General features: G+C 29.9%; 1 protein-coding gene across 2 annotated transcripts; it reads right to left on the bottom strand.

Moving 5' to 3' along the window:
- Positions 1-244: 244 nt before the first annotated feature.
- Positions 245-6381, bottom strand: LOC105107502 (probable LRR receptor-like serine/threonine-protein kinase MRH1). 2 transcript variants are annotated; one of them, XM_011001445.1, is made up of 14 exons: positions 5880-6381; positions 5394-5773; positions 5157-5289; positions 4831-4902; positions 4241-4384; positions 4016-4159; positions 3401-3502; positions 3174-3235; positions 2631-3086; positions 1791-1981; positions 1567-1699; positions 1305-1462; positions 1028-1210; positions 245-911 (listed from the first exon to the last, which is right to left on the bottom strand). In XM_011001445.1, the coding sequence occupies exons 2-14, from the start codon at positions 5491-5493 to the stop codon at positions 651-653; spliced, it is 2139 nt and encodes a 712-aa protein (XP_010999747.1). In that variant the 5' UTR covers positions 5494-5773; positions 5880-6381; the 3' UTR covers positions 245-650. The 2 variants fall into 2 exon arrangements, with proteins under 2 accessions (XP_010999747.1, XP_010999746.1); XM_011001444.1 differs by having other exon boundaries at positions 5932-6381.
- Between the last annotated feature and the right edge of the window lie 8211 nt (positions 6382-14592).

Below are 14592 nucleotides of genomic sequence, written 5' to 3'. Positions count from 1 at the left end.
TAAATGTGTCGCCAAATACATGAATGATTAGTGAAATTCGAACTCTCAATTCATGGAGAGTTTACTTGCTGCTACTGGAATCAGAATGGCTTCAAAATCCGAAAGATTGCGAGTCCCTTTCTCCAACAAGAAGCTAACAGCTATAATTATTCAGTTCTATCAGAAGTTCTCTACTTCCATTACTACAATTGGAATTCATGAAATCAATCGAAAGCAATTGTGCCAAAGGCCATCAGAAACTGTGAGAGCATAAACAAACTAGCTATTAATCAAACAAACTCTCACAATTAATAAGTTCACTAGGAGTAAAATCCCAGTGCTATGTTAGTTTTTTACACCACAAAAGTCAATCACAAAATACATATTCCTTTTACCAATTGGAACACGATACCCCACGAATGAAACCCTATATCACATTCTCATAGTAATGTGCAATGCTAGGAGAAATAGGGAAAAAAATAAAACTAATAGAATGAATCAAATTAAAGAATACAATAATGGGACCAAAAAACAATGGGACGGGAAAGCCAAGGATTGGTGGTATTTGATGATTTTGGGGCAGCACCGATTGAAAAGCTGACTTTTATATTTTGACACACAGAGTATGAGAGAGACTTTACTTGCAGCAAGAATCAGAGGGGGAGAGAGCTCTAAGTTGCCTCTACGGACAATATCTCAAGCTCAGCCCACCACAGAGGAGAAAGTCTAGGGGTTGCTTGATCAGGTGAGATAGAAATCACTTCCCTCAATTTGGAGGTGATCTCCTTCATTGTTGGTCTATGCCTTGCATTTGATTGGATGCATTGTTGGATAATCTCACAGATGACGTCAAGATCATTGTTTTTGAAAGACTTAAGGCTTGGATCAATCATGCAGCTGATGCTCCGCTTGCCATTCAAATATTCAGCAGCCTGGAAGTAAAATTATAAGGTTACAAAAACCATCTAGTATGTAGATAGAACAAATATTTAGCCTCGAGTTAAAGCTGAAAGCTATGATTAGAGTATGAGATTTCGTACAGACTTACCCATTTTTCAAGGGGTCCTTGTTCTTCCGAGTATGGGGGCTTCCCGGAAATGATTTCAAGCAACAAAACCCCAAAACGATAGATGTTTGTTTCTGGATCAACATGGGGTGGCAGTGAATCCTCCAATTCGCCTGAGACCTTTGAGTTTGATGTAGCTTGAGGCAAAAAACAGATCTCTGCAATCTGAGAAAGCAAAATCGAGATGGTGAGATTAAATTAAAATTAAAATGAGAAGAAGACAAGACGAAGTTAATCCATGACAGAGTAAAGGATGTACCTTAGCAGCATAATCATCTGTTAAGAAGATAGCGCGTGAACACAGTTCAGAATGTGCTATAGGAGGATTCAGATCATGGTGCATATATTGCAGGCAATAAGAAACACCCATAATAATCCTCATCCTTGTATTCCAGTCGAGATGTTCCATTTCTTTAACTAAAAATACAAAGAAATGTTTGAAACTTTCAGCCTTTCCAACATTGCACCAGCAACACTGACAAAATCCCCACTACCAAAAGTTGATTAACTGAGAACCTTACCATGCAGATGCTCAAAGAGAGTTCCATTTGGAGCATATTCAAAAACCATCATCCTATTGAAAGGTTCATCCTCCTCACAGAAGCCAATGAGGTTTACAAAGTTCTTATGATTAATCCGTGATAGTGTATCAATCTACACACCAAAAGATTTGTAGAACAAACTTTTAGTAAAAGAGAGAGATTTGCATAATAAAATCAATGCTTGCTATATGTTAAAGGCAAACCTTTTTCCGGTATGCCATTTCTGCATTCTTTGACCAATCTTTGGAAGAAGCCACTGTAGTTGATGCAACAGAAATCTCAACTCCACTAGACAGTGTTCCCTTATATGCAGTGAAACCATCAAATGTATCAATGATATTGCTGAAATCCTCACAGGCAGTTTCCAGCTCTGATCGATTTAGCTTGGGAACCCCTATATTTCATATGACTAACTGATTATGCTCGAAATAAATTGAACAAATACAAGATCATGGAATAAACAATAATGCTTTAAGACTGGACCGGACACTAATCTACCAGAGACAACACATGCAGAAAAATAATAAAGCTCGGTGAAACTTAATGGCAGGACTCATCATGCACATGGAGCCAGAACTTGATTTTACTGAACTAGTGATAAAAACGAGAGTCATTGCCGTTTAGTTCACTCTTTCTGTTATAAAAAAAATGTAGCAATCAAATAATTAAGTTGAATAAGATGTCAACCAAAATTAACAATTTTATTACATAAATTCACATGTTCATAAAACAAGTCTTGACATTCCTATCTCATTTTGTTTAGGTATGCCTCCACCAAAAGTTGCTGAAGAACTTAAATATGACCTCTTATTCCTCAGGCATCCAAACATGTGACACAATCCTAATGTGACATTCATGTGGGCAAGACAAAAACCCACAGTTGTTAGACCACTTCAATCAATCACGTTGGTGAAATCACACAATTTATGTTGTTAATCATGTTGATAAATAAAGATCCTAGCCTAATCAGCCTACTGATCAATAATAAAGTCAACATTCTTTTCTTTTTTTTTTAATTTCTTTATTTACACACTAGATGTCACCTGTAACGAATGCTTTCTGCAACTGTCCACTTAGACCAGTCTTCCAAGGACCTATGGTTGTCACTCCTTGTTTCCGGCACCTAAAGAGCAAGCCTGCTACAAAAATGATCAAGACACCCACAATTGGAATGATTAGGAAATACATCCATGTATTTCCAGAAGTTCCATTGGTTGGAGATTGTTCTTTAAATGGCTTTTCAGCAGAATGAGTTGAAGCCTTAGTTCCTATTGTTGGAGGATTAGCAGGTGAATCCAATGGCACAGGGGATTGAGGTTGATGCTTCTTTGCATTTGGTATAGCTGGGAAAGCCCCACTACTTCGCGTGGTTGGAAGAGCAATAATTGGTTGAGAGGAAGATCCACCACCCGCAGGTGCAGCTTGGAGGTTACTGGACTGCTCAAGGAGTCTGCGACGTACAAAATTGGCAAGGATCTCTACATTTTGCTCAGGTGATCCTGCTCAGTGCAAAACGTATCAGATTTGTCTCACAAGTACAAATTTTGAAAACAAACAACCAAGGTTGGAGAATGTTTTGTACTCACTATCTGGCTTAACAAAGCAATTTTCTTTGCGACCATGCAGAGTATCCTTCCCGAGCTTGAACCTTTTAATGAGGGTAGGCAATCAGTAGAAAGAACAAACAAACCACCGCAATTAAAATGCAAATATGTCAAAAGTGGGATATCTTCATCACTATCTGCATCCGTATACATAAAATTGTAAATGTGTGTGAGCATGTGTTGTGTGTAAAGCATATTAAGTTCCATACAATTGCAATGTCATGGAATTCAGGTAATGCATAAAAGCTCCTTTAACTGGGAATATGAATGAATTCGCCCCATTCAAGTGCTTCCAGCTGCTCCACCACATGCTGCACAGTACATACGTTTTAGATCAGAAAAACAGATTATTAAACTGAATCACACCTCCAACTTCAATAACTTCCATTCACAAAATGATACTTGATGATCGGTTAGAAAGAATCAAATCAAAAAGGGATGCTTAATGCAAGACATGGGAGATAAGGACAAACTATTTTTAAGCTAGCAAGAATGGGTATGTATCAGTGCTCTTAAACTACATGTCTACGAAGTCCATAATCACCTCATGCTAAATTTATCTGACATGTCACATAGCTTTCATGTGGTATTTCTTGTGAGAGGCAGAGTGCAAACAATAGAAAAAGCAAGAGACTTTCGTCTTCTAAATTGATGGAAAAACCAATGATGATGTGGAGAGGTATTGATCAGGTGTAAATAATAGTTTTTCTCCCTGTATTTGATGGTGAATTCAAGGTGCTTCAATTTAGTTATAACATGTCATGGCAAAAACAATTGTACCCGCGGATGAGTGTTGATAAGGAAAGATGGAAAAAGTCACTTACCCATGTCCAAGTTTTCTATTGACAAAGCTAACTCCAGCAGCAGCAGCAGATGCAAGGTTTCCATCAAATCGAAATTCAGAAAGCAGGTTAAGCCTCCTGATCTCCAGAGGAATGCTTCCCTCAAATTTATTGTCTCTTAGCAACCTAAGATAGAAATCATTTCAGGCTACTTAACTACACAACATAAGCCATCATAACAATAAAAAAGGAGGACAGATCACACACAAGTGTTTTAATGACAGTAATCTTCCTATTTCTTCTGGAATTGCTCCACTGAAGTTATTGTTCCTTAGGTCCAGTAGCTCTAGCTTTCTGAGCTCTCCAATCTCTTTAGGAATGGCACCGGTGAAATGGTTTCGGTAGAGTACACTGTCATGAAATTAAAGAAAGAATCAGAAAGTTCAATTATTTTTAAACCCAGCAGAAGTTATAGAGTACAAAGCTATACATCAGGATCAGAGATACAGTTTCCACAATAGTTGTAGATCTCTACAAACAACAACAAGTTTGTGAATATTAAAATCATTTATTTCCATAAATTCTTAAACATCATGATTGGGAACATATTGAGTCTAATTTCTACACTATATGCTATTATGTTTAAGAATATGTAAGATAGCCTGTCAACACTAAAATCCAAACAGTCCCCAAGCATCTTGGCCAAATTCATATTAAATCAGTAGAAATAAGCTAATTGCAGTATTCGATTATATTCTTAGAGGCTTGAACAGCTCAGTCATACGTTGGAATCAAATGCTTAATTCCTAAACCCCAAGTTCCATAAAAAAAAGTACAGAAAAATTATGAAACCTTACAGAGATGTTAAGTTAACAAGTTTGCCAAGCTCCGGCGCCAATTTCCCTTCCAAAGAAAAACCGCTCAGATCCCTACAAGTGCACTGAACAACATTAATATGTCTGATCATTCAGCACCCACATGAAATGTTCCATTCTCTAAAATGCAACGGCAAACGGTACATCAACAAAAATTAACGGAAGTCATCTACGAAATCCTCCATCGCATACACCTCAGACTAGAAACAAAAACAATATATGAAGGGAGAAATTTCAATTTTTTTCCTGTTTTGTATGGGGAGCGATAATTATTAGCTCTTTTAAAGGAAGAATGAATACCAACTTACAGTATTTGCACTTTTCCCGCAGCGCAATGAACACCAGACCATGAGCAAGGATCAATGTCATTGGGATTCCAATTTGAAAGAGCACCGAAAGGATCAGAATTCACTCGTCCCCGGAATTCCAGCAAAACCAATCCTGCCCACATTACATTCATATATCAAGACCAAGATTGATTCTGCAATTACATTTTAACAGATACATGTCAACAAAAAATAAGAATGCATAAAATGAAGAATTACCCTCATCATTAAGCGACCAGGAGCATTGATTTTCAAGACCAAGAATCAAAACCAAAAAGAACAAAAATTGGAATCCAATTGTTTTCCATCTACCCCTCATTGCTTGATGAACCAAATTTGGCAGTGGAGGTAGCAACAATGATAGCCAGGTTTCCTTTGCAAAACCACCCCTTTCAACTAACAACAACAACTAATGCAAAATCTTTGATTTACAAACGACTATGCTACAAAAACACGAAAAGTCTTCACATTTGATCATCTCAGGGTCCCTCATCCTTGCATTTTAAAAACACTTCTCTACACCCTTGTCTTGAAAGACCACATAAAATGGGAGAGCAGGCTATAATCTCCCTCTAAATCTCCACACCAATCAAATGCAGCTGCAAATGGGACAAACAGCAGGGGGGGAGATGACACAAAAGTTAGCAGAAAGGTAAAAAAAAAAAAAAGGGAGCTTATAACAGACAATGAAGAATCAAGGAATACCCTCAGGAACAAGCAATCCAAAAGAAACAAGCAAAAGGGACATTGAATCTACCATAAATAAGGGCCAGAAAGGGTGCTTTAGTGCTGTTGTTGTGAAGGGCAATAATGCAATTTTGATCCCAAATATCCTTCAAGAGGAGGAAATACAATGAGGGGGTGGCAGGGTGGATAGATGGAGAAGCTCAAACAGAAACAAAAAAGGCAGCAAGGAAATGGTATTGGTTATTTTTTTTACTAGATTAATAAATCTTTTCTATTACTGCCCCTTTGCAAGATGATCTTCGAGGATCTCCTCCACCATCTTTTTGGTGTTTCTCTTGCAACTCTTTCTTTGTTTTTCTGTCTTCCAGTTTTTTTTTCCCTCCCTCTCTCTCTCTCTCTCTCTCTGTAGCTAGCTCCCCTCTGCCAGCCACCCCAGCAACCTATCTGTTTCTGTTTGCCACTATTTTTCTTTCTTTTTTTGGTTTATTTTTTAAGGACTTCCATTATTGAGTAGATAATTTTCTTTTTTCTAGACAGAAGCACCGCTATCTATCCATCAATCTATATCAATCATGCTCAACAAGCCTTTTTTTTTTTTTGAAGGATTCTGATTTTATCAATGGTTATAGTAACAAGGGTATATGCATTAAATTTAGAATATATCAATTTTATCCTAGGAGGTATCAAACTGTAGGAATCCATATCCATAGCTAACAAGTCAGCTACATGTATCCCAGGCTCATCAGCATTTTTAAGATCACGTTTATTTTTACATTTTAAAAATATTCTTAAAAAAATATTTTTTTATTTTTTATTTGTTCTAAATTAATTTTTTTATTTTTTTCCATTGTTTTAATGTAAAAATATTATTATTTTAATACAATTTTAACTAAAAATTTAAAAAATACTACAACATTTCAGAAAACCCTAAAAAAATTCATCAACGTTTTAAAAAAGTTATTTATAAGAAAAAATATCGAAAGAATTTTTGTCGTAATTTTTATCAGGTTGGTGGGGTTAGATGGGACCAATCAATAAGAACATGCAGGGATGGCCTTGTGATATGTGTGGGAGGTGTAACTGCCAACGGAAAGGTTTTGTTTTTATTTATTTATTTATTTAGAGGAAGAGGGAGGGGTGGTTGAGGGCCCTCACTTCCGATGTACTCGGACGCGCTTTTCTTTCATTGACTGGGCCTCTTTTCTCTCCCTTCGTGCGGCCCTCTTTCGTTTTTATCTTTTCCTTTTCTTTTGTTTTCTACGCATGAATGCCTCTCGTATTTTTTTAAGATATTAATTATTTTTTAAAATATTTTTATAAAAAATATATTAAAATATTTTTTATATGAATACATTATAATAATCTAAAAATATTTTAAAAATTAATTTAAAATAAATAATATAAATTTTTACAAAAGTACTTTCTAATCATAAAAACAAACAAGTTTTTAATCTCTTTACTAGCTTTAAAAACCATTGGTTTTTATAATGGAAAAGCTTTTGAAAAAAATTAATTTTTTTTATATTATAACTTGATTTTTACCTTGTTTTATTAACAATTTTCAAGAAAAAATCTAAAAAATAGTAAGAAAACAACAAAAAAATAAAATATTTTTAATGTATTTTCAACATTTTTAGGCTTTTCAAAAAAATTCCAAATTTTATTTTTAAAGTGTTAAGCTATTAATATATTTATTTCAAAATTATTGCTTATTGTTTTTCATTGATTCAGTGTTTGCGTTGTTTTTTTCAAATATATCAAAATACAAAAAAATCAAAACTCAATATATATATATATATGGGACCAAAAATGTATAAAAAAATGAGGGAATAAAATGAATTTTTTTATTGCTTAGAGACGAAGCAATTGAGAGAGGAAAAAAATTATTTTTCCTGTAAGAAAGTGGTTATAGAATGAATTTTAGGCGAGCATTAGTAGGAGCAAAAAATCACCCATATACACTCATCCTCACCAGTGTTATCAGCCCTCTAATTGAGCACCTTTGTTTAGTTGTAGTTTTTGTATTTATGGTGTAAAAAATATAGTTAGATATTTAGTAATATATTAAATTGTGTTTTATATTATAAAACCCATCAAAAAATTGAGTTGAAATTGCAGTTTCAGTGAAGTATTTTTTATATATTTTTGTAACTGAGAATACTCTATTTATTTTTATATTTTAAAAGTATTTTTAAAAAAATTATTATTTTTATTTTTTTACTTTAAATTATTTTTTTATATTTTCAGATCATTTTGATGTGCTTATATTAAAAATAATTTTTAAAAATAAAAAAATTATTTTGATGTATTTTGAAGGAAAAAGCATTTTTGAAAAGCGACCACAACCAAATATTTTATACATATTTTTTACTGTACATAAATCTCAATTATAATTTTTATTAAACATATATTTAAATCCAACTAACCATACCTAACTATAATTTGTTAAAACTTATTTTTTTTTAAAACTATAACCACAAAAGCTACCTCAAAAACAAATATACGAAGCCCTATTTATTTTTGCATTTCAAAAGTATTTTTGAAAAAATTAAAAAAATTATTTTGTATTTACTTTAAAATAATATTTTTTTAATATTTTTAAACCATTTTGATAAACTAATATTAAAATTAATTTTTAAAAAATAAAAAAATATTATTTTAATACATTTTTAAATAAAAAATATTTTAAAAAATAGTTAGAAACACACTATTCATATGCCACTTTAGTTTTTCTTGTAGATGTTGATTTGATGTTTAGTTTTTCTGATTTTGTTTTTCTGGTTGCAGGTTGAGCATGTGTTTCTATTTTTTGCAAATTCATTGCAGCTCAAGGTTGATTGTTCTTCTAGGAATTTTGGTGTCTGGTTCAATCCTGACAATGGGAGTTTCCATACTACTCTTTGTACTATTTTTATTTCAAGAATTGCACTATCTAGGGTTTTCCATCCTCTAATTTGTCTGATCTGGGTGGTGTGTCGATTTTAGTGTTCTTCATCAATACTTTCATCTTGAATCAAAGGGCATGATACCCAACTTCCTCATGTAATAATTTATTTCATTTTATATGTATGATCAGATCGAACAAGCCAGGTCGGAAAATCAATCCCCTCTGTAATTCTGGTTCTAGTGAATCAGGATTCCTATCATGTTAATCCCTTCTCTTTCTTCTCTTAGGGTAATCTAAACTTTTAAAAAATAGTTCTTATGTGAATTAGGGTTTTGTTTGCGATGATTTTGGTGTGTATTTTATTGATTTCCCCATGCAAACGTGTAATTTTTTATGAAAATATATTAAAATTTTATTTTTTTATTTTAAAAAATTTTATTTTGAAATAATTTAAAAGTATTAATTTAAAACAAAAAAAAAAAACAAACAAACCACCTTTCTATTTGCTGGCTGTAGATAAATTTGTTGATGAGGGGTACAGCGGGGGGAGTCAATATGGGTAGAAACAGGTGGGGAGGAAGTGAATTTCCTAGCGATTATTGTAAATTCAGAATAGTTATGCCTCTTCCTCTTGAAATAGGATCTATTAAGGATTTTATTTATTTATTTATTGTCCTCCTCTATTTTATAATATCCTATTGTATCATTTCATTTGCTTTAATCTATTTTATAATAGGTTATATGTTGGGTAAATTGACTTGCAAGCTGGTATTAAAAAATAAAAAAAATGGATTTATACCAAGGGAATGGATTTTATTGACAAACTGTTTTTCAACAACATATTAGTAGGAATGAGTCTTTTGGACAATATATCTAAACTTAAATACCAAGGGAATGAAAAAAAAAAAGAACTTGAAGAGCAAAAACTTGTAAGAAATCAATGAGATAAATAAGTTCATACGTGAACGAGCAAGATAAATAAAGAGAACAAGAAAAGAGTCAGCAAACAAATGGATAAATCCTTATTCCATCACACAGACGTCCAGTCCCTAAGAATGATTTGGGATTTCTCAATTCTTTATGCATTCCTACTTGCACACACACACACACAAAAAAAAAGTTTACTAAACTAAAAAATCATAAAAAATAAACACCCTAGTTGACTAGGGATTCAATAGAAAACAGAATCAATATAAAATCTACAAGTAATGGAAAAAATATTGAAAATAAGACAGATAAGTACAAAAGATATATTTAATAAATATAGATTAATCCTCCTCCAGTCTTTTTTTAGCATGAATGTAGAGCATCATGGTTGATCTCAAACATACTTGGCTATTTTAAAATATAATGCCAAAAACGAAAAGAGTGAAGGATCTTGATCACTTGACACTCCAAGCTAAACATTTTGATTTGATTTATTTATTTTTTCCCTTTACTCAAACATAAAGATTTGAGAAAACTTAGGTTAAAAAACAATATATAAAGATGATATTTTATTGTATTGTATTGAGAATTTATGATGTTAGAACTTGTTTGGGATTGTAGTCATGATTGTGATTCAAAGTGTTTTTCGTTTAGAAATGCATCAAAATGATATTTTTTTTATTTTAAAAAAATTAATTTTAAGATTAGCACATCAAAACAATATAAAAACATAAAAAATTAACAAAAAAAAATAAAATTTAAGGGAATGCAATTTCATATAAAAATATCACATGTGTCTATAAATATTAGGAGTATTATAAGTCGTTTGATTCAATCTTTTAATGATTGGTTACTCAGTATAATTATTATCATTTTATCAATAATTTTTTATTTAGATATGTTATCATAAAGTGTGTCTGCTATATTAAAACATATTTGTTCATAATATTATAGTTATTGCCTTTAAATAAGATTTGAAACTCTTTTCAAATTTTATTTTACATTGCGCAAAAATTTAACAATTAATACCATTTGAAAATATATATAAATATTTTTTTTAATTTACCTAAAGTGATAAAACTTCTCTTAATCACCCAAATATTTTCACGTAGTTAATATTATATCTATCAATTTATTATATTTATCAAAATAAAATATAATATTTTCTATATAAAATAATTTAAAAATTTTAAATTAGAGAATCACCTACCCGACTCCAATTACGAAACTAGACATTATTCTAGCTTTAATTGTTTTAGCTACTAAAAAAAGATGAAGGACGTGAAAGCTTGATTTCAAGTACAATTTCCTAAATGAAGTTCTAAAAGACACCACGTGGAGCAATCCCTCGAGGTTATAGTAAAAGCAAGTAAATTGATAACTACTTCAATGATCAAGGATTTAAGAAGAGTAAGAGTGAGCTAACCCTCTACATTAAGATCCAAGGTAACTCTTAACACCCTTATTATCTCTTTGTATGCCGATGACTGCTGTGGCTGCTGTTGCTGCCGAGGAACTGTTCACAGAGCCGAGGAGAGATGTTGACTGTAGCACGATTGCTAGTAGTGGTGGATGGAAAGCTGCAACTCACGGCTATGTAGAAGCTATTGCAGTGTGTTTTTTTTTTTCTTTTCTTTTTGGCCTAGAGAGGGGCTATCGTGAGGGCGGAGATGGTAGGGCTTATATAGGTGTGGTAGGCTGGGCGGTAGTGGTTGGTTAGAGTAATTTTAGAAATATATTAAAATAATATTTTTTTATTTTTTAAATTTTTTTTTTAATATTAATACATTAAAATAATTCAAAAATACTAAAAAAATATTAATTTAAAGTGAAAAATTAAAAAAATTTAAATTTTTTAAAACATAAAAATAAACATGATTAATAAAAATAGATATAAGGGAGGGCTGGTAGAGCCCCAGTCTTTATAAAGGAAAATATCTAAAGCTAATTAATAAGAGAAAGCCCTGTATCTCTAAGATAAGGAGACAAAAAATATACACGGGGACATTTTAATGATGCTATCCGTATGAAGAGATAAACACAAGAAGAAAAATAAAAGAACAAGACAATCAATAATAAAAAATTAAAAAAAAAATTCAATCTAAAATTCATATTCTCCTCGTATCTTTTTTTTTCTAAATAAATTCTATAAAATAATTAATATTATACAGCTAATTACCCTGTTAGCTTTGTAAAATTCATCTGGACATGGCGGTAAAAAAGCCACGTAAGGATGGGAGAAACTATAAAAGATTAAGACCAAGAGTTGAAGGAAATTACAACAATGACATTTCGATAATGAATCAACAGTGACAGTGAATATCCATGCTATTTTAGTATATTTGTTAATTTTCCAACACAGAAAATCTATTTTTTCCCATGTCTTATTTGTACGGTGCATCTTAATTTCTTCTATAAAATTTATATTGTATGTGCTTCAAGAGGTGATAGTTAAATTCTTTTTATTTGTTATAATTAAGGATATTATTGTCAGTATCTTAATTTCTTTTATAAGATTTATATTGCTTGTGTTTTAAAAGTGATTTTAAACTCTTTTTATTTATTATAAATAAAGAATATTATTTTTGTGTGGTGCAGCATCATATCTAACTATCTAAGGGGTGTTTGCCCTCACATTTCAGCTGGAAATTTGTATTTTTTTGTTTATTTTTTAAAATTATTTTTTTATATTTCTAAATTATTTTGATGTATTGATGTTGAAAATAAATTTTAAAATAAAAAATATATATTATTTTTATATATTTTTAATTAAAAAAATAATCCTTTTCTTATTCTTTTATCATTTTGACAACCTAAGTAAACATTACTAAGAAGTTAGAGGTTAAATAAATCTCAAGAAATATAGGCAGAGATGATATTTTTAGCGGATGTTTGATAATGTAATTATTATTATTTTTTAAAGTATTATTTATTTAAAAATATTTTTGATATCAATATATCAAAATAATTTAAAAACATCAAAAAAATATTAATTTAAAATAAAAAATAAAAAAGTTTAATTTTTTAAATACTTTTAAAACACTAAAACAAACAAGTCTTTAATTATAATTTTTATATTTGACTTGGAATTTATCCTAGACAAGTCATAGATTATATATCATGTAAATAATGGATTAATCTATTTTTTTTAAATAAAAATGATAATATTTAAAAAAATAAAAAAAATCAATAAATTTTAAATTTTCCATAACTCAAGTTTTTAATTGACCTATGGTCAATTCCTTTCATTTTTTTATTAAAACATGGTTCAAACAAATGCTACAGTAACTTATCCTTTTCTTTTAATTTAATCCTTTAAAATTTAGTTTATTTAAAATTTGATTTTATGATTTGTTATTGTTTTATTTTTTTGTAGTTATCTTAGTCTTATAATTTGTGCTATGAATTTGGTGGCTAAACTTGATTGACTTGAGTTTTTTATTGATTTTTTTTAATTTTATCTTTTAACATTGAATTGATTAAAAATTAGGCTTTATAATTTGTTTCGGTTTTTTTTTTAAAAAATTATTTTGATATCATGACCCGGATCACCAATTTTATAAGTTAACTCGTGTAGACTCAGATTGTTTTATTTGTCTCTTTTTTTATATTGATATTTTTTTAAATTTCATTATTAAACAATGAGTTTTTTTTAGAAATTGAGCTTCATTATTTATTTTAATTTTTTTATAGAGTTATCCTAGTCTTATAACCTAGATCGCAAGTTTGATAAGTTAACTTGTTGGCTCAAGTGTTTTTTTTTTTTAATTTTATCCTTCAATATTGAGTTGAATAAGAATTAAGCTTTATATTTATTTTAATTTTTTTTTATATAGGGATTATCATGGTAAATTAGGTCATGAATTTGGTAAAGTAACGCAAGTTAACCCGTGTTGATATAATTACCACAAAAAAAATGTTAGAATTAAAATTAGAAAATCAAGAACTAAGATTGACATTTCAAAAAAAATTGAACATTTGACCACCCTTTTACTTTTGAATTCACATGAAAATATCCAATTCGGTCCCTCAAGTCTAACTTTCTTCAACTTAATCCCCTTTGTTTGGATTTTCATGTTTAAGTCCTCAAATTTTTTTTTTCATTTTGGTTTCGAGAAAAAAGAGGGAAAGACATAAAAAGAAGAAGAGAAAAAGCTCTTAGATGAATAAATTCCACCACAAAAACTGTAATTTTAATATATCTAGATTTGTTTTCAAGAGGAGAATTTATTAATTTTTTTGTAAATTATAAAATTTTGATATAATTAGTGTGTGTATATGTATCCTAGCATGGGCAATCCTATGCTACGAAGATTGTCAAAGACACCATATTATTTTATATAGACTTGATTTTCTTTCATTTATGTATTTTAATGAATTTAGTTTTAAAATAATTTAAAAATACTTAAAAATATTAATTTAAAATAAAAAAATAAATTTTTAAAAAATATTTTTAAAATGCTAAAATAAATAAATCTTCAATCATAGTTTTTTATATTTGAATTGGGGTTTATCCCAAAAAATCCTAAATTATATATCAAGTAAATAATGAGTCAATCTATTTTTTAAATAATAAAGATAATATTTTTAAAAAATAAATTTTTTTAGTAAATTTTAAGTGAATTTTCCACAACTCAAGTTTTTAATTCACCTATGGTAATTCTTTTCATATTTTTATTAAGAATCTGTTTGTTTGCTAGAAAGTAGCTTTATTTTATTCTATAAAAATAATTTTTTTAAAATATTTAGTAGTTTAATAGAAAATAGGTTGAAAAATATTTTTAAGTCTTTGATTATTTTATGAAAAATGAGCTGGAAAATAACTTAATAATATTTTATTTTTCTCAAGCTTATTAAAATAACGAGGAACAAATCTTACAAATTAAAAAGTTGAATGAAAATAAAATTAAAAAAAAT

Source organism: Populus euphratica, unplaced genomic scaffold (assembly GCF_000495115.2).
Source record: "Populus euphratica unplaced genomic scaffold, PopEup_1.0 scaffold162.1, whole genome shotgun sequence".
In the NCBI taxonomy this organism is placed as follows: Eukaryota; Viridiplantae; Streptophyta; class Magnoliopsida; order Malpighiales; family Salicaceae; genus Populus; species Populus euphratica.
Note: the sequence above shows the minus strand (reverse complement) of the source record. Positions and strands in the feature narration are given on the sequence as shown.

What these genes read in the sequence shown, in the direction of transcription:
- LOC105107502 (XM_011001445.1), bottom strand. Translation starts at nt 5,493, where the DNA reads ATGAGGGGTAGATGGAAAACAATTGGATTCCAATTTTTGTTCTTTTTG. An exon ending in CTGGTCGCTTAATGATGAGG is followed by an intron (nt 5,290 to 5,393) that starts GTAATTCTTCAT and finishes TAATGTGGGCAG; the next exon opens with GATTGGTTTTGCTGGAATTC. An exon ending in TTACTGTCATTAAAACACTT is followed by an intron (nt 4,160 to 4,240) that starts GTGTGTGATCTG and finishes TTTCTATCTTAG; the next exon opens with GTTGCTAAGAGACAATAAAT.